The 19,686-nt window shown below is 45.6% G+C and overlaps 2 protein-coding genes and 1 long non-coding RNA gene across 6 annotated transcripts in view; 2 read left to right on the top strand and 1 right to left on the bottom strand.

The window, feature by feature from the left end:
- Positions 1-8,146, top strand: part of ncoa3 (nuclear receptor coactivator 3) — a 39,550-nt gene extending 31,404 nt beyond the window's left edge. For 3 of the 4 annotated variants that reach the window (XM_024381060.2, XM_024381070.2, XM_024381080.2), the window contains 15 exons: positions 195-281; positions 536-679; positions 876-1,023; positions 1,186-2,746; positions 2,842-2,965; positions 3,123-3,323; positions 3,539-3,772; positions 3,891-4,008; positions 4,195-4,366; positions 4,485-4,841; positions 4,989-5,090; positions 5,336-5,561; positions 5,802-5,982; positions 6,072-6,234; positions 6,365-8,146. In XM_024381060.2, the coding sequence (XP_024236828.1) occupies positions 195-281; positions 536-679; positions 876-1,023; positions 1,186-2,746; positions 2,842-2,965; positions 3,123-3,323; positions 3,539-3,772; positions 3,891-4,008; positions 4,195-4,366; positions 4,485-4,841; positions 4,989-5,090; positions 5,336-5,561; positions 5,802-5,982; positions 6,072-6,234; positions 6,365-6,376 (3,830 nt within the window). In that variant the 3' untranslated portion in view covers positions 6,377-8,146. The remainder of the gene's footprint in view (positions 1-194; positions 282-535; positions 680-875; positions 1,024-1,185; positions 2,747-2,841; positions 2,966-3,122; positions 3,324-3,538; positions 3,773-3,890; positions 4,009-4,194; positions 4,367-4,484; positions 4,842-4,988; positions 5,091-5,335; positions 5,562-5,801; positions 5,983-6,071; positions 6,235-6,364) is intronic. The other variant, XM_024381087.2, reaches the window with a different exon arrangement.
- Positions 8,147-11,326: 3,180 nt separating this feature from the next.
- Positions 11,327-12,530, bottom strand: LOC112219645 (DNA-binding protein inhibitor ID-1). The gene is made up of 2 exons (XM_024381097.2): positions 12,034-12,530; positions 11,327-11,833 (listed from the first exon to the last, which is right to left on the bottom strand). Exons 1-2 carry the CDS (start codon positions 12,388-12,390, stop codon positions 11,798-11,800), a joined length of 393 nt encoding a protein of 130 aa, XP_024236865.1. The 5' UTR covers positions 12,391-12,530; the 3' UTR covers positions 11,327-11,797.
- A 97-nt stretch (positions 12,531-12,627) lies between these two features.
- On the top strand, positions 12,628-13,858 carry LOC112219652. The gene is made up of 2 exons (XR_002948777.2): positions 12,628-12,817; positions 13,239-13,858. It is a non-coding gene; the product is annotated as an uncharacterized LOC112219652 (long non-coding RNA).
- Positions 13,859-19,686: the final 5,828 nt, after the last annotated feature.

The following is a 19,686-nucleotide window of genomic DNA, read 5'->3' as shown; positions in this document are numbered from 1 at the left end:
GGACTAGGGGCAGGACATCCTCAATCATGTGTAACAGTTAAATGTGTATTTTCTATTTATGACGCAGACCTGCTGTACTTCTCACATTGACTTTCTGTAAATGTATTATGGGAACTGGGACAGAAGTGTTGTAGAGCCTGATCTAGGTTTATTTGATTGTGTATACTGACTGGGCTGTGGCTGTGTATGTCCAGACCTGCAGTCGTGTATGATCTGCGTGGCCCGTCGCGTCAATGCAGTGGAGAGGACTGAGAGGTTCAGCACGCGCCATGAGCTCTCAGGTGAGACGACTGTAAACGCACTACAGTCACGTGTTCATTCTCTATTCAAATGCTCGCGCCATTCGTTCAATCTGAGTAACCGAACACGCTCTCGAACTGTTGGGAATGTCTATTGATCTGCATATATTGAGGACTGTACCGTTTTAGAACGTGAATTTGAGTCTGGGACACACAGAACATTTTTTTTTCAGAACAAAATAAGAATACAGTTGCAAAATATGTGACCCCTGCCCTTTGGTTGTGTTGTTTGATAGGTAAACTGATAGAGATCGAACAGCAGAGTTCTCTCCACACTACCATGCATCCAGGCTGGGAGGACCTGGTGAGGCGCTGCATGCAAATGTTCCTCCATCGCAGCGAGGGCCAGCCCTGGTCCTACAAACGTCACTACCAGGAGGGTACGTCTCTCTCTGCTATACTCTTCTCTTCTGGCTCCCTGCAATATAACCATGACTTCTCAATGTCTCACCTTGATACTGAACAATATATGCACAAGTACAAAGCATCTCTGCTCCTAATTTATAACAGACTACTATTAGGTGATAAGCATGTTGGTTGGTCTGTCTCATTTTCTGTCTTCATGGTTCTCTCCAGCCTTTCTGCATGGCCGTGCCGAGACACCATCTTACCGGTTCTCTCTCTCCGACGGCACCCCGGTCACTGCTCAAACCAGGAGCGAACTGTGTCGTAACCACACCTCCAATGAGCCACCCACCTTCCTTTCTACCCACCTGCTACAGAGGTTAGTATGTCAGCTTGTTGTGCTCAGAACCATGGCGTCACCATCACCCACTCAGTGTAGGATTTTACTGTTTTCTTTGTCCAGTTGTAGTAGGTCAGATTTATGTTTTTACTGTATTGTAGACAGTGTTTTCCACTCCTGACCTCTCCTTCTCCCTGCCAGGGAGCAGAATGGCTTCCAAACCAACCAGGGTGGTGTGATGAGGCACCAGGGCATGGGCCTCCCCAACACACAGATGAACATGGCTCCTGGAGGGGGCATGGGTGGCATGAATAGGGGCTTCGGCACGGGGGCAGAGCAGGGGCATATGGGTCAGAGAGGCGGGCCCCCGTATGCAGCTGGCAACAGGATGAACTGTATTAATCAGACTAACTCGATTAATCAAATTAACCCTTCGATGCATCAAATGAATTCAATGAACAATATGAGTCCGATGAATTCCATTAATCCAACAAACTCCATGCATCCAATGAACTCTCAGATGAATTCTATGAACCAGATTAATTCTATGAGTCAGATGAACCAGATAAATCGGATGAACCAGAGGAGTCAGATGAGCCTCCCTGGAATGCATCAGCAGCATCTACAGCATCCTCAGCAGCAGCAGGCACCGTTCCATGGAGCGGGGTACAGCATGGGGGCCATGACTAGCCCCCCCCAGGGCAGTCCAGGTGTGAATATCCCCCAGCAGAACATCATGGGCTCCCCTAGAGTAAGGGGGAGCCCCAAAATGTGTGCTAGCCCCTTCTCCCCAGGAGGTATGCACTCTCCCATGAGCTCGGGTCACCTAGGGGGGTCTGGAGTTAGCACTGGCTTCTCCAGCAGCTCCCTAAATGCCCTCCAGGCCATCAGTGAGGGGGTGGGCACCTCTCTACCTGCACTCACCTCTCCCCCCGCACACAAGCCTGACAGCTCCCCAAGCATCAACTCCACCCAGCAGGGACAAAGCCAGTGGCAGGGCGCGGTCTGTAAACCAGGCAGTTCAGACTCCAAGAGCCCGAGTAGCTCACTGGCCAGTGGAGGGGAGCAGCAGCAACACACCCCCACCACAGAGGGGACCTCAGACAAGCCAGACAGCCAGGCCAACAGGGAGGGCCCAGCCTGGGGAGAAGCCAACCAACGGGTCCCTGACAACAAGGGGGGCCATAAGAAGCTCCTGCAGCTCCTCACCTCCCCTACAGAGGAGCTGGTGCCCCATAACCCCCAGGCTGGCCCTGGCACCACCCCCATGGGCTCTGAGGCCAAGGATGACATGCAGGGTATGCCCAGCCCCTCCACGGGTGTGTCGTCCTCCACTGCTGCAGTGGGACAGCAAGGCCTAGGAACAGGGGCTGCAGCAGCACACTTTGCCAACCAGTCCCTGCAGGAGAAGCACAAGATACTCCACAAGCTGCTGCAGAATGGCAACACCCCAGATGAGGTGGCCCGTATCACAGCTGAGGCCACGGGAAAGGTCGCTGATGGTGGTCCAGAGGCTGGGCCAGGAGGTCCAGGATTGGGGCCAGGAGCAAGGGGGGCTGAGATGAAACAAGAGCAGCACAGCCCCAAGAAGGAGAAGACCCACGCCCTCCTCCACTACCTCCTCAACAAGGATGACTCTGAAGGGGCAAGGAGTGATGTCAAGCCAAAGCTGGATGACCTAGAGGGGAGGGGAGCCTCAGGGGTCACAACCTCTGAACCCAACCCCATGGTGGGGAAGGTCAAGACTGAACCACCTGATGAGGTAGGGAGAGACATTGTGCCTATGGTTAATTGATTTATATTTATTCAGCAAAGAGCAGCTTGTTAACAGTAACATTTGTTTGTTTTCCTTCCCAGTTGGAAACCCTGGAGACAATTCTTGGAGGCTGCAGGAACGCCAGCTCTGGGTTTTATCCCGAGCCCGACTCCAGAGCAGGAAAAGGGGGAAACCAGCGGGGAAGTGGCCCAGACAGTTTGCATGGTAAACTAGCATGAGTTTCTGCTAATTCTGAATAGATAATTCCAGAAGTGCTAATATGTTGCCCATTTTAAATGACTTATGCAGCAAACCACACATCCTTACCGTATGTAGAGTGTTTGTCCTTGGCCTGTACTGACCCTTCCTCTGTGTGTTCCAGATGGGGGGAGAGGAGCCATGATGTCTGCCCAGCGTGGTCCCCTCCAAAGGGCTCTGTCATTGGACGCTAGGCCCCTGGATGGTGGTGGAGGCCTGGCAGGGAGGAGGAACGTCCCCTGCCCCACCCTCATCAAATTGGAGAACATGGAGGCCCCTATCCGGCCAGGCATAACCAACGGTTTTCCAGGACCTGGAGGCATGGGTATGTGTTCACCACAGGGTGGTGCCGCCCCAAAAAATAATTTACTTGCTCACTTACGTTGGGTTGATTGGTTTCAGCATGTGGATTTTTCCCCTTAACCTCTCAATCTGTTGACCTTTCTAGCCTCTCCTTATTACACTCCAATGACAGCACTGCTATTCAGTACTACAGTTAGATGTATTTAATTAATGGACGTTAACAAGACTGTTCCCTAGGAGGTATGAACAGGGCTATGGGGATGCCACAGCGGCCCTCCATGGCAGGGCAAGGTGACTGGGGGATGCCAAGGTCCAGTGGCAGTCCTGTGGGGGCACCAGGACACCCCTCAATGGGACGGCCAGGGATGGACTTCAACTCCAAGGGCATAATGAGAGGCCCCTTGGTCAACCGATCCAATAGTTTACCTGGCAACACCAGGTCTATGCTGAAGCAGCAACTCATGGAAATGGGTATGTAGTGTGTGGGCGGGGTGAGTGAATATTACATGTAGTTTGGTTGAGTATTTATGACCAACTGTATGTGTGTTTGTGTATTAATTTGGTTCATGCTGAATTCTACTCTCTGTAGCTTCCAATGAGGTGAATATGGGGATGAGTCCCTTCAGTGGGCAGGGTCCTCCACCTCACTCCCCCTCCTGGCCTGACAGTGCCATGGGAATGGACAGACCACCCACTAACACAAATAGGTGAAAAACCATCATAATAAACACACACACATTTATACACACTCGCTGTCTGCCTCATTGTTCCCCCCCCCATCTGTTTGCTCTCTCCTGTTAACCCAAACATAATTAGCACTTGGTCTGGCTCCTCTGTATACAGTACAACTGGTGCCTGTACTGTACTAACCCCCCTTCCTTGTTGTGTACCAGGCGTCAGTTTGGGAACCCCCTGGATGAGCTCCTGGTTCCGCCCTCCACCAGCCAGGGGCAGAGTGATGAGCTGGCACTGCTGGACCAGCTGGACTCTCTGCTCAACAACACTGATGTTATCGCCCTGGAGGAAATCGACCGGGCCCTGGGCATCCCCGACCTAGTAGGACAGGTACCTTATGAGGACTTCCAGATAACATGGAGCTGAGTCTTTTATTTACAGTGCCTTTAAACCATTTGACAAGAATCATACTGTTATATTGACCATGTCTAACCTCTCTCCTTCCCAGACTCATGGTCCAGAGCAGCAGCCACAGCCAGGTCTGGGGCGGAGGCCCCCATCAGAGCCCTTCACTGGCCCAGGACCAGACACCTCCATGGGGATGGAGCAGAAGCCCATGTATGGCCAGGGGTACCCAGGACCCCCCTCTATGGGCATGCAGTCAGCCTATGGGGGTAACCCCATGCAGGGCCAGTCCCCTGCTGGTTTCAACCACATGATGAACCAGATGGGGGGCCAGCAAGGCTCAGGGGGCTTCCCTGGCATGGGGGAGATGGGCCACCCCCGCGCCAACATGAGACCCCGCATGATGAGCGCCATCAAGCCCCTTAGACAGCAGCTGGTGCAGAGGTTACAGGGCCAGCAGGTATGAGCACATGGCACACGTCACTTCAAAGTTGCAGAAAAGGCTATATTTGATTGTGATGTCTAGATGTAGAGGCACGTGAACGCAGGCAGGTGGATCACTTGTATGGATGGCAAATGTGACTAACTTTATTCTCTCCCTCTGCAGTTCATGAACCAGACCCGTCAGGGTACGGGCATCAAGATGGAGAATACCCCTACAGGAAACCCTGCGTTGCGGCCTGGGATGCAGCCCAGTATGGGGAGTCAGGTAGGTAGTCAAACCCCTCCCATGTCATGTTCCATAAAATCAACATCTGGTAGGGCAGACCACCCCTCTCTCACACACACACACACACACACACACACACACACACACACACTGATTAAACCCATTCCGTTGGCATGTCGGAAATCACATTTTATTGGTCACATACATATGGTTAGCACCTGTTATTGCGAGAGTAGCGAAATGCTTGTCGTCATATCAGTGTTTTCCCCTGTCTGCTTGGGCAGCCTGGATTCCTGAATGCTCAGATGATGGCTCAGCGCAGCAGAGAGATGATGACACTACAGATGAGGAGACAGAGGATGATGATGCTAATGCAGCAGCAACAGGCTGCAGCAGGAGGCTTCAGACCCCCACCTAACATCACGGCCCCTGCAGGCATGGACAACCCAATGGCAGGACCCCCCATGAACCAGCCAGGACAGCAGCAGTTCAACTACGGCGGGAACTATGGTCTGACCAGGATAGATTTCTATTTATTTATTAGCCTTGAAGCATCTCCTCCATTGGCTATTCTCTAAAATAGAGGGCTCTATACTCCTGTCCCTACTCCCTTTCCCATTCATACCTTCCTGACGAGGAGTTTGCCCATTCAAAGGGGTTGTAATGTTAACTGTCCTCTTTCTAACTGCTATTTCTAACGCATCATTACAAGTATGCATTGTTCATTCTAAGACCTGGCTGTCATTACAGGAATGAGCCAGCAGGGGGACCACTCATTTGTAGGTGCAGGCAGCAGCCCGCCCAGCAACATGATGCCAGGTTGTGTGGGAGGGCCTCAGAATCCCATGATACAACACCACCCCCACAGCGGCCCCATGTACCAGTCAGCAGACATGAAAGGCTGGCCACAGGGTGGAATTCCACAGAACAAGTATGTCTGATAAGCTAATTATAATGTGGGGGAAAAACATTACTTCCTGTTCTCTCGATCTTCTCTACTCTGTTCTTTCTGTGTTTCAGCTCATACCCCCAGCATCATCAGTTCACTCAGCAGGGGAACCCAGGCCAGTTTGGGGGGCCCATGATGATGAATGGCTCCATGGGCGGGCCAGGCCCGGTCAGTGGAGCACAGATGGGCATGAACTCCATGGGAATGGGCCGGATGCCAATGGGACCTGAACAGGTAGATGGTTTGAAATGTGTTAATACATTAAAATAGTTCAAGGTAATAACTTCCCGGTAGTGGTTTGATAGCTCAGCCTGAACAGTGTGGATTTATTTTAACATCTGTCCGTCCAATTTGTCATTTACAGAAATATTGCTGAAAACGTATGTCATCTATAAGAGCCCTCACCAGGAGGTCAGCAAAGACTGCAGTGCCCCACCTATGTGTCTGCAGTGTGGGTGGGAGAAGGGATGGCTAGGGGTCACCGGCCCCAAGATCTTCTCCCTCCACTGTTCTCCGGTTTGCGCGTGGAGGACACTCATAATAAGCCACAGTGAAAACAAACCAACTACACAGTGAGAGACTCTGGAATAAAGATACACCTCATACCTAATGCAGCCTCCCGTTGTAGGCTTGCCCCTCTCTGGGTGGCGTGTGTATGACTTATTTCAAGAAGAGGCCCTGCTTGTTCTTCCTGTGGGAATGTCTGCTACACCAGAGGAGGCTGCATAGTATGTGTGCTGGGAAACAGAATCTATTTGATACGGTACAACTAGCTATGGCTGCACTTTACCAGAGGGCTTCTATGTAAAAGGATTGTTGCAATATTTCTTAGTCATTACAGCCTTACTAGATTCAATGCATTCACAGCATTTGTTTCTTTTTCTTTTATCCTTTGGATATGCCCCTCTATTTAATTTTAAAAAATAAAAAATTGGGGACCTGTTAGCGCAGGTTATTTCTATATTATGCAGATTCAAGCAATACAACTTTCTTCAGATGGAAACTGAGTGTCAAACTCATAAGCAAACGGTACTGCAGTATTAATGTCAATTTATTCTATGGGAATATGAAATGTAAATATGCTACAAAAGTATCCTACATGCTTTTTATAGATCACTTTTTTGCACAGAGTGAGACTTGGTCAAATTCTAACTTGTGTATTTGTCTACAAGGTCAATACCATTTTTTAGTTTGCAGTTTATTTTAATGTTTTGGACTGATGAGTGAGGGTTTCCCACTTTCAACTTTGTCATTATCCTCTGAACATGTTTCTTCTAAGTGATAACAGCCATGTGTTTCTTTTTAGAAACACTTTATTTGGATATGGTGCATTGACAGTTTGGAGCTTTGAAATTGCAGTGAATGAAGAAAGGACAGTCTCAAATGAGCAGAGCTTCCTGTCAAGCTGCTGTGTTGGCGTGTGTATGAGTATTATAGAAAAGAGGTGGGGTGGCGTTATTGACTAGGGACTGTTTATAAAGTAGTTCTTCCTTTCTTTCCTAGCTCTCACTAGTGTTTTATGTCCTTTGACTGTTACTCTTGACTCCAAGAAATGTACCTTTAAATCTTGCGCAATCCAAAGATATTTTTCCAGTTCTTTGTATGGTTTTTGACAGTGTACATTTTTATCTATGCTTTGTATATGCAGACAGTAACTAGGTACATATCGTCATATGATATTGTACTGATAGCATAGGGGACTGAGTACTGTTGTTCAGAAGCCAGTGGGTAGCTAACAGTAGCATGTGGATGGGTGATTCAGTGACTGGCGAAACCTTTGCAGTGGCATGCAACAGAATGAAAGGCATATCAACCTCTTACTTTTATTTTTTTTCCTTCCTGAAAATAACATTCTGTTTTGTCCAGTTTAATTACTTAATTGCATTTCTACATAATGAAATTACTTAACCAGGTGAATCCTTTGTTTGACTTATGTTAATTTTTGTAGTTTTCCTTTGTTTTACAGGATGTATATTCTGATGTTTTTTTTTTCTCGATGTTGATAGGGCCATGCTATCCTGGATCCTTGGGACATCTCTAAGTTGACATTTAAAAAAAAATGTTTATGGTTAGTGACATCCCAAAGAAACTTGGCTACCATTAACTGATGTTGATATTGATGTAAATACAAATTTCTATTTAAACACTCATGGCTCCAACAGTTGTCTTTTGTCCACAATTTATTAATCAAGAAGAATTGAGGGTTGTCTGAGGCATGGCTCATCTCTGGATCTTGAGACAGGACACCAAGAACTTTTCATAGGGTGGAACAAGCTGGAAAAGATAGCAATGGAGGTTAATCTTGGCCTACTCTACCAATGGATTGATGAGCATGTGTAAGTAATGCCTCATTTAGGCTGCATTTAGATCAGCAGCCAAATCCTGATTTTAAAAAAAATCTTCCACTATTTGGTATTTTGATCCTTTAACATCAGATCTTTTTCAGAGCTGATCTGATGGGTGAAAAGACCAATTGGTGAATAAAAAATAAAAAAATCAGAATCGGGCTGGCATTATAACACATGTGCACCAAAGGTTCAAATCGGGGTCAAATTGCTTTGTCCTTCTCATGGTGCAATAACACCAGAGGGTGTCGCTCTTGACACTCCACCTCAAGCCTAATACTATTATTACTTACCTGGGGGCCCATGATTTTATATATTACTGCTTCAATTTGCATTCACTGGTGTATTTCACAGGTGCAACCCAGGTAGAGTGTGGGTGCTGAACAAAAATATATAAATGCAACATGTAAAGTGTTGGTTTCATGGGCTGAAATAAAAGGTCCCAGAATTGTTCCACACACACAGCATATTTCTCATGTTGTGCAACAATGTGTTTACATCCCTGTTAGTGAGCATTTCTCCTTTGCCAAGATAATCCATCCACCTGACAAATATGACATATCAAGAAGCTGATTAAACAGCATGATCATTATACAGGTCACCTTGTGCTGGGGACAATAAAGGGCCACTAAAATGAGCAGGTTTGTTACGCAACACAATGTCATAGATGTGTCAAATTTTGAGGGAGCGTGCAATTGGCATGCTGACTGCAGGAATCTCCACCAGAGCAGAGCTATTGACAGATAAAATAGTTAATTTCCCTACCCTAAGCTGCCTCCAACATAGTTTTAGAGAATTTAGCAGTACATACAACCAGCCTCACAACCGCAGACCACATGTATGGCGTGCGTCATGGGCGTGTAGTTTGCTGATGTCGATGTGAACAGAGTGCCCCATGGTGGGGTTATTGTATGGGCAGGCGCAAGCTACGGACAACAAACATAATTGAATTTCATCTATGGTCATTTGAATGTACAGATATACTGTGATGAGATACTGAGGCCCATTGTCGTCCCATTCATCCCCCACCATCACCTGATGTTTCAGCATTATGCATGGCCCCATGTCGCAAGGATCTGTACAGAATTCCTGTAAGGTGAAAATGTCCCAGTTCTATGGCTTGTATACTCACCAGAAATGTCACATGTTAAGCATGTTTGGGAAGCTCTGGATCAGCGTGTTCCAGTTCCCTCCAATTTCCAGCAACTAAGCAAAGCCATTAACAGCCTGATCAACTATGCGAAAGATGTCACGCTGCATGAGGCAAGTGGTGGTAACACCAGATACTGACTGGTTTTCTTATCCCCACCCCTACCTTTTTTAAAGATATTTGTGACCAACAGATGCATATCTGTATTCCCAGATTAGGGCCTGATGATTTTATTTAAAATTAGTGATTTCCTTTATATAAACTGTTACTCAGTAAAATCTTTGAAATTGTTGCATGTTTTGACATTTTTGTTCAGTATATTTTACAAGAAGGAATTTGGAATTAAATTTGTTTGAACCGTAAAGTGTAGCTCACATCCAGATAACATTGCGTAGTGGTTGTTTTACACAAATGACAGCTGTGGTCCGATTGCTGCCTTCACTTGGTGCCAGTTTATAGCATGTCAATTAACCATGAACAAGACAGACAGTTGATGTAATTTCGGTGGACTGCAGTCTACCAAGTGGCCACATGGGTGCGGTATATTACAAGTTATTCCAAAAGAAACAGACAAACAGGCTACAATACACATGCATGCCTAAAGTATTCAGGAAAAAGACAATATAATTTTGCTGTTTTGTGATTGTTTGGCATGAAGACAAACAAATGTTAGGCATATATTAATGTGTAAACTAGACCCCATCTGTAGCCTACAAAACCTTCCCAGTCAGAACCCACAAGACTGGTTCAATCAACATTGTTTCCACCTCATTTTAATGAAAGTACGTTGAACCAACGTTTAATTGATGTCTGTAGCCTGTAAGAGGGCTCTTTAACTTTCCTCTGACAAAATGAACTGACTTTTCAAATCATACAAATAGGAATGTATTGGAAAAATAACAGAAAACGTAGCATATTTCATCCACAAGTAGGCTAAGCATATATTACGCATATTTAATTTAAAATAGTCTAAATTATTTAGAGTACTTATGTTACAGTATAAACTTGCTATTAATATATACTTTGTCTCTGTGTGGGAATAGAATCTATAACAGTGAGTCTCTTTCTGGGTAGAGCACCCCACCCATCTGCGGCCTGGTTAGTGGATTACTGTTTGTTAATGTTTCAATCAGCTGTGTTGAGGAATGTGGAGCTATTTAACCTGAACTTCCCCAGGTGTGCCGAGGCGCCTCTCGGTCTGGGCCCAACCGCCTGCCCCTGCCCTTTTCACAAAGCTATAACACACACACACACAATCCCACACTGGCCGTGTCTCAGAACACGGGCTGCAGCTGTGCGCATCGCATCGCAATGCAGGGAAATGGGAAAACATTGCACCAGGGAGACAGAATAAATCTTACAACGAATTGCCTTTCCAAAAACAATTTAACCCCTGCCCTGCCAAAATAGAAAATGCTCGTGTAGAGGATCCTCAACTAAAACACAATTTACTTTTAGCATGTTCCAAATTGCTATTACATTTTTTTTAATGAATAGATGTTTCTTAATTCCTGATTAGACCAAATGCTTTCCTATTACTTTGCTAGTCTGTTTGACAATTCAGCACATATTTTCTGCTAGATATCCTTGTCAATATCTGTCACGACTTCTTGACTCAACACTCAAGACTTCTCCATATTATTTATACTGTATGCTAACTTGTAATTTGCTGTTGTGGGACTCATTAACTGTTAACTGCCTCAGCTCCTGAAATTACTTAATTCTGATAGTAAAAAAAAGCCTGTGCACATATGAACACTATATGAATGTATTATGCCTAACTGAAGGTGATGTGGAATGGGAATGATCTGTGACACACATACCATAAAAGCCATATTTAAAAATAATTTTGTTTTAATAAAAACATCATTTAAGGTACATCGTATACAAAAATAAACATTTTTTTCACATAGTGTGACATTGTAATATACAATACAGTTTGTCGCTCAGGAATCTGAGAAAATTAACTTTTCTTTATAAAATGTTGAATTTCTACATGTTTCACAAAACTTCTTGAGCAACTACACAACAGGCAAAGCTGTTTGCAGTAACTGCCATGGTCCCCTGGCTAACACAGTCTATTCGGACCCAATCGTCTCTATGAGATCTCGAAATGGATCGAATGCCTTGAGTGACAGTTCCTCGCTTCTTTAGAATGTCCATCGAAAGTATTTTCTAGCATGGGAGTTTGCAACTTTCCTACTTGGCTCAAGGTTTGGTAGTGATAAAATGTCACATAATGTAACCTTGTTCATTCATCGTGGTGGTCGCTCTGGAATGATGGGGCAATACTCCGAGAGGTCTAGCGGCACATGATTCTGTCATCCGAGAATCCATTCTGGAAATAGAGAAAATAAAAACGTTTAGGTCAGTGTTTGCAGTGAAATTACTTGCCTACTGAAACTGAACTTTACGCAGTTATAAACAAACCAATGTACGCACAGTTAAACTATTCTTATTACTACTTAGTTAGGTCAGAAGGGAGACACTAGGTAGCTATTGTAAAAACGAATAAAGACGTGTCAGAGTGATATTTACCTCGACAGTGATGCTGGCCAGCTCTGCGTTCAGGGTTGTCAGAGGTGTGCGGGGCACGCTGCTCTGCTGACGGTTCTTTTCCGGCTCGTCCAGTTCAACCTGCAGGTCCCATATGTAGTCAATGACGTGTTGGAGGATCTCCACCTTGCTGGCCTTCTTGTTGGTAGGCAGAGTGGGGACGAGCTCCTTCAGCTTGCTATAACAGCTGTTCATGTCCTGCAGAAACACGGTCATCTGCTCGTCCAGCAGCGGGATCTTACATTTGGAGATGGAAAGGCTCTGGTCGGATAGGCACCGCACCATGTCCTTGCCTCCAACCTTGCTCTTCAGTGCGCAGGTAGGTCCGACAACCTTCATATTGGTTGATGTTGTAGTTTCCAAGGATAATGAAAATATGGTGCGTAAATAGATTAGCGAAGGCTCCAAAAGTCTTGTTAGTAGTCTTGTGAATGTTGTCTCAGTGATGTTGACAGTTCTCAACAACGCACGAGTGTACAGCTTTGAATTTATAGTAGACTATTTGGGGGCGCCCACAACTGTCCTGTTTGCAGAGCGAGGGCCAATAGCACCGCCGTTTTAGCGCTAGAAGGACGGTTCACAAATGCGTTCTTGGCCAATGGGAGCGCGCGCTGGTTATAAGGATTTACATTCTGTTTGAGGGATGCCGTTACAATTCGAAACAAATTTCTGTCTTTTTACGGGTGAGATGTGGGAATCCAGCTGTCCATGGTTTAGGGACTCTGCAGGTGTAGAGTTCCTGGGGACACTCAAGGGGTGGTGTTGGGTATGTGTGCTGTGTTTGTGAATGTGTGTGGGATGGAATTGATTGGATGGCTGATGGTAATAAACCATAGCGCTTGAGATTTTTCTCCCCCAATAACCGTTAGCACCATAGATATGACCATGTTATTAAGGTGCCATAAACGTATACCTACCTAGACTATAGATCTATAGGCCTAACACGCACATTCACAATTTAACGGTTTATTTATACATGTCTGTCTTTGGTGCACTTTCTCCTGTTAACATAGATGGCAGAGAATCTGTTGTCTCTTTATTGGCTACTTACAAACTTCACTTTTTAGCACAGACTCTTTTTCCTCTCGTGAAGGGAAGTTCCTGTGATCAACTTCCTTCACATGTTCTCCTTGTGTGCTCAGCCTTGTATGCACATTGAAATTGCATTGCTCTGAATCTTCCCCCAGATTGTCCAAACAAGCCGAGGCAGACTGGCAGGCGCCAGCGCCGTGACGTCACCCATTCATCCGAGCCTTGACGCCTGTCAGCCTGGCGCCGAGAGGGCGGTCGCTATGGAGACCTCAAACAACAGGCTCTCATTCCCCCATTCACCTGCATAGCGCGCAAACCCTGAGAACAAACTGGCTGCGGTGATCATCATTCATTTGTCACCTTAAGTCACTCTGATGATATTACCGCCCCACGCACCTGCAAACGGCCATTGTTGCCAGTTTACTCGAAGACTATTTCGGGAAAGAAAGCTAAAGATGGAGAGCTGTAAAGTGAAAGCATGCATTGTACCGCATTTTTACCAAATTGATAGGATAAGTTGTGGCAGCATTCCTTCACATGGAAATATGTCTATATGCAGGAGTCTGTCTCTCTGTGGATGTCTCATCACATGAACACACTAGCAACCAGCAAAATGTGTTATATGAAATATGCAGCTTTTCTCAAAGCTAGAATGTCCAAGAAAAAGTGATGTATTCATTAACAAAGCTATTGATTGCAAACAGTGTTTTATAGTGCAACTATATGTCATGCAACATTTTAAGACCATATGCGAAAATAACTATAAAGGTTATTTTTTTATATATTTTTTATGTTCCCCTAGTTTTTCTGGTGATATCTAGGTTAATTTGCTTATGTATATAATTGCAATTGTTTTTAAATATTACATTTATAAACTAAACCCATTGTTATAAGGATCCAAATAAATTACCCATATGAGTAAGCAACCAGCCTCACAAGCAAAAAGGATGACTTAACTTTGTTTTTACCAGAAATAATAGTTAACAAGGAACCTTTTTTTTTTACTTGCTGCAGTAGCCCCTAAAACTAAAAAATATATATATATTGCCCTCTGTCCCAGGTCGCAGATGACATGGCAGAGGGAGAAGGGGGGGCAACAAGAACAATGGGAGTGCGGTGCAGGGATTGTGGGAGAGAATCTAGACTGGAGCCACAGTGTCTGGAGCGCCCCTCCATTCCCCTCATCCAGCTTTTGTTCAGCTGCAAAAGCTATCAGCACTTCCTACTGACACCAACAATAACTCCACACAGCTGGGCCCTTTTCAGCCTGTTTGCAGCACATCAAGGCAATGGAAGAGAGAGGGAAGAGGCAGAGGAGGGAAAAGAAAAGTGAAACATATTAACTCCTGATTTTAACTGACAGAATAGCAATGCCTACCACCATCACCCACCCATCCAAAATTCCCTCTTCCATGGCCAATTATTCATTGTATAATGCTGGAATGCAAACTGACATGTAATTGCACCAATGAATTATAATGATTTGTGGTAAAAATTTGATCCCACATTGTATTTCATCTTTGTACATTGTATTCTGTATGTATCAATGTCAACACATGCAATCAGATTACTTGATGATGGCAGCTGATGACGGAGACACTAGCATCCTTTAAACTTCTTTCTGGACAAGACAGCAGCCTTTGACACAGTGAATCATGAGATTCTCATCAGCAGACTTAAGAACTTTTTGGGATTCTCTGGCACAGCACAGGTTTTGCTCCTATCTGACTGATAGACAAGAATTTGTGACACTTGGAAATTATGAACCCAACCCTGCCACAGTCACTCAAGGGGTCCCACAGGGCTCTGTTCTGGGGCCACTCCTGTTAACTATATACATGCTGCCACTTGATATACTAATCCAAAGATTTGGAGTAAAACTTTCATTTTTATGCTGTTGACCCAGAAATATATTTGAGAACAAAAGGGGACACTGAGACTGTAACAACCAAACTGACTAGATGCAACCAAGAGATGCATGCAGTTGAACTTCCTAAAACTTAATTGCAGCAAAACAGAGCTTGTGCCCTTTGGCTCTAAGAGTGCACAGAGTAAGATGAGCACTTTCTAAATTTTTCCACCTGTATAACATTGCTTGAATCAGGTTATTCTTGTCCACTGCGGATGCTGAGAAGCTTGTCCATGCCCTGGTAACATCTCAGCTTGACTATTGTAGTGCACAGCTGACAGAAATCGCAGTAAGGCTTCTGTCTCGACTCCAGATGATCCAGAACGAAGCTGCCAGGATGCTCTCACAAACTACACAAAAAACTCACAGCACCCCTGTTTTATTTATTCAACCTCCATTGGCTTCCTGTTCAATACAGGATCACATTTTAAATTCTGCTGCTGACCTTGTTTTTTCTACTTTTTGATGTATTGTTGCTGAATTTTGTTTGTGTTTTACAAATAAATTATTATTACTATCAAAAAGGCTGGCATGCAAGAATTTCAGTCTGTCACTCAGAAGGAACACTGTGTACAGCACAGCAGTGTTTTCAACAGTTTCAACAGAACCCCCCCCACAGCTTTGTCATTATACTGTAAATTGTCCCATTTGTAGAGGAGAAGTGTATTGGCTAATACGCCCTCTTTATCACCACAGAAAGTAGTTCCACAAAAGCAGAGTACAGGAAGTAGTGAGGGGAGAAGTTGGTGTTCAGAGGGAAAAGACCATTCCAGTAATGTTTTAACCATGTTGCTGCTGTTATTATTACCATGGAACAATAGCTACTGCTCAAAGGGCTTCCTGAAACATGGACCTTCTAAAACAGTGTTGGAGGGCCTAGTGCCTGCTGGTTTTTGTTTTTTCCTTTCAAATAAGACCTAGACAACCAGGTGAAGAGAGTTCCTTACTAATTAGTGACCTTAATCCATCAATCAAATACAAGGGAGGAGCGAAAACCTGCACAGACTCGGCCCTCTGTGGAATGAGTTTGACACGTTTTCTAAAACTATGAGTCAACAATAATTATGGATATCATTGTTGGTTGTGGATGTCACACTTAGCAATAATCATTCAATCATGTAACATGACATAATATAGTAGAATTTATTTTATGATGTAATTTAACTTGAGCACAAGTACTCACGCACCAGCCCGCACACATGCACACACACACACACCATCTCCCTACAGCTGTGAGATTAGTTTCCAGTTCCCAGTCTGGCTCTTCCTATTTGGTCGATAATGATCACACCTGTGCAGGTATTTGGAGAAGAGGGCCGTCATTCAAATGGGAGTGGTGCGGTGACACGTATACAGAATGTGTGATGTGATAGTGAAACGCTGTCATGGTTTTCTCATAGCTGCCTCAATGTCAAATGTATAATGTTGATAGTGATTGAGACACCTTAGGAGCAGGGACGATAATGATGATAATATGGAGGGGGTGGGGGGGCTGAGTGTGTCATTTCTGCTTACTCAATGGGTTTGTTATGATTGGTTCCCTCCTGTTCCCTGTGGTGACTGCTTGTCTCTGCCATGGCCTGCTATGCCCTGCCCTGCTCTGGCCTGGTCAGCCATGGCGTCCCCCTGGGGAGACTGGCCTCTAATGAGCGCCTGGCCGTGGGGAGTCAGTCACATCCTGTCCGATGACAGGGCAGCTCCTGTTCACAGATGTGTCATCAGCAGAACAGGCTTGCTGCTGTAAAGTCTGGAGGCGTTTGAACCGTTACTGTGTGTGAGGCTATTTATTTTCCTGAGCTCCACAGGCTTGTCCTGCTCTGAACTGTAATACTCTGAGAAACAGGGGCATGTTGCAGGGGGAGGTGGTGTTGCTGACAGCTGAGAGGATGAACAAAGTTAGTTCATGGCTACATTGCTGTTCATCCTAACAGTCTATTAATTGACATCAATATTGTCAGATCTCTGGATTATAAATGTAGCGAGTTGTATTCACTGATCGTAAGTGCTGTGACTATAGATGTAGAGATCCATCCAGTCCCACAGTTGTCTAGGACTGTGTCCTTGGCCCTGACTGCCCTCTCCCTCACACTCAGGGACAGGCACATCTTTAGCCCTCTGCATCCAGCAGCAGCTTCTGTGCCTACGCGTTCACAGTGGGTCCAGCGGACCTCGGCCTAACCCCCTGCCTCCGCCTGGTTCCCACACACACTATCAAAGCCCTTTAATGGCTTCTAATTAGCTCCCCATCTGCTGGTGACGGCGCACTGGTGGCATGCAAAAGCACCCATTGAGAGCATCGGCATTGTGCTCTGGAATACTTTCCACTCCAGTGGCAATTGTCTGGAGAGAGTTTTAGCCAGGGGGGTGTGTTCTACGGTCAGGGGTTTGGGGGAGGGACAGACAATGGGAGACAGTGTTCCGGCTTGTTGCAAATCTAACAACGCCAGAGTCCCTTCCATCCCTGGACATCCTCTACCCCCCCGACCCCTACATACCTCTCCTTTCCTTCTCACAGTTTGGCCTCTCTAAAGTGTTCTACATGGAGAAGGTGCTGTTCTGTGTTCCATTTTGAGTATAGGTAATAAACCTGATAAGGTGTTCCGATTCATTACGCATACGACTCCAGCTCTACCTCTCCACAGGGGAAACAATGACTCTACCTCTTTAGAAACTACGATGTCTTCTAATGAGGCCTAGTCATTAGAAGCTCCTCTAGTGGCCTGCTATGCTATATGTGAATAGGGCCTGTGTTTGGGCTACATGGTCCTCACACAGACAGACACCATGACAGACAGACAAACAAACAGACAGTGGGGCCCAGCCCAGGTTCAGTAGATACATTAGGGGGAACCAGCTGTTCACAGCGGGGGAGGACTATGGGGACCAGGGCCCACTGCTGCTGGGCAGCTGTCACCAGCAGCAGGGAGATGATAGGGGGCAAACTGCTGCTGAAAATCATCAACTCAACCAGCCAGCATCCTCTGCCTCCCCAGAACAGAGCCCATCCTCACCTCAAACTGCCTAGCACATTGAACTGGATATGGAGAGTTCCAAGTCATCTAGCTTACGATCATACACACTGGGACCTGATCAAATCTGTTTTAAATTATATGGCAGAGATATACACTGTTCATAAGTGTGGAGTGTTGTTCAGGGGCATCAAGATGCTGAATTAATAACAAGATGGAATGCTTTGTGGTGGAGTATAGGCATGTACTCATAATTGAGAATATTTAACCTTTAAGATAGAGAGCCTTTATTTCAGATGATGCGTGAGTGCCTGTGTGTAGGCTGTGTGTGTGTGATGAATGGTCAGTCACCTGACCTCTCTCCCTATTACACACACATCCCCACAGCTGCACAGAGGCGTCCAGTCAGCACAGCCAGGGGACATGGGAGCCAAACCCTAAAGATGGAGCCTATACAGTGGCAGCTGGGGAGCTCACAAAGCCCCATTCAGAGGGCCCAGGGCTGGGGACAATGGCTGGGCCAGGCTGAGCCCTCTCCTCCGCTGTTCCACCCAAAGATTAATACTTCAGATCGGCTTCCCGGTGGCAGGCTCAGCTAAAAGGAGAGCCCTCCTGTTTGTCAGTGGGCATTGTGCAAGTCGCCTGAGAACCAACCTCTTGGATTGGCTTGACAAATGAGCTCCGCCATTGACAGTGAAAAGATTGTCCCACCACTTTTGTTTTGATTGTGGCATGTATATAATCAGGCTATTTGGGTGTTGGTTTTTTGTTTCTCTCCCTTTAGGCACTTGACACTTCTGCACTTTCGAAAGGGCCATGATGAGGCTTCCTCTGTTGTTTATTGTTTTGTTTATCTAAGCTATGTTGAATGAACATCACAATCATGATGGTATTGGATGTTGGAATTCATACATCCATTCCATTCATCCTCCATCTTTTTCTGAAGATGCGGTACAGGAGCCACAGGTGTGAGCATGAGTCTCAGTCAACAGACTTACATTGTTATTGCTTTGTATTCTATGCAGGCTTCCCCATCTACCTGACCTAAACAAAGTGTTAGAAAGAACACCCTCAGTGCGGGAAGCTCAGTAACATAATACAGTGTTAGGTGAAGTGGTGTGATGTGAGATACCAGGGCACAGTGCCCTATGGGAGGGTCCGCCCTCAGCCTGGGAGTGGAGTGCAGGTGTTTAGCTCCCAGCAAGGCACCATTTCAGGTTTGACTAAAATAATCCCCCCCACCTCCCTCCATGTAGGAAACCATAGGTGTCCACTAAACAACGCGCACAGTCAGTGCACACCTGTGCTCACAGGAAGTTGGCTAATCTGTTTACATCAGAACAGTTCAATGCACAGTCCTAGAAAATATTTAATCAGGAGAACTTGAGGCAAAGAAATGTTGTCGTTGTTAACTATCAAAGCTATGTTAAGAGTTCAACATCTAAACTATGCTTCTAGTGGCATCTCCTTAAGCTTTCTTAAGATTATTTACAACAACAAAAACCAATGTTATAACAGTTCAACATATGACTCGAGAAGTTTGAACTATTTTCTATATCGAAACAGTTTGTGAACTACTTTGGTCCTCTAATTGATTACAGTAAAGGATGACTCGTCTGTCCATCTGTCCCATCTGTCCCTGTGTGTTGAGAGTATTCTCACGATAAAGGAATTTGACCGACACATAAACACAGACCCCCCTAAAAGCCCCCTAACCCCCTCCCT

The sequence above is a fragment of the Oncorhynchus tshawytscha genome, linkage group LG02 (genome assembly GCF_018296145.1).
Source record: "Oncorhynchus tshawytscha isolate Ot180627B linkage group LG02, Otsh_v2.0, whole genome shotgun sequence".
Lineage (NCBI taxonomy): Eukaryota > Metazoa > Chordata > Actinopteri > Salmoniformes > Salmonidae > Oncorhynchus > Oncorhynchus tshawytscha.
The sequence above is the reverse complement of the archived record's forward strand: the minus strand, read 5'-3'. Positions and strand labels throughout refer to the sequence as shown.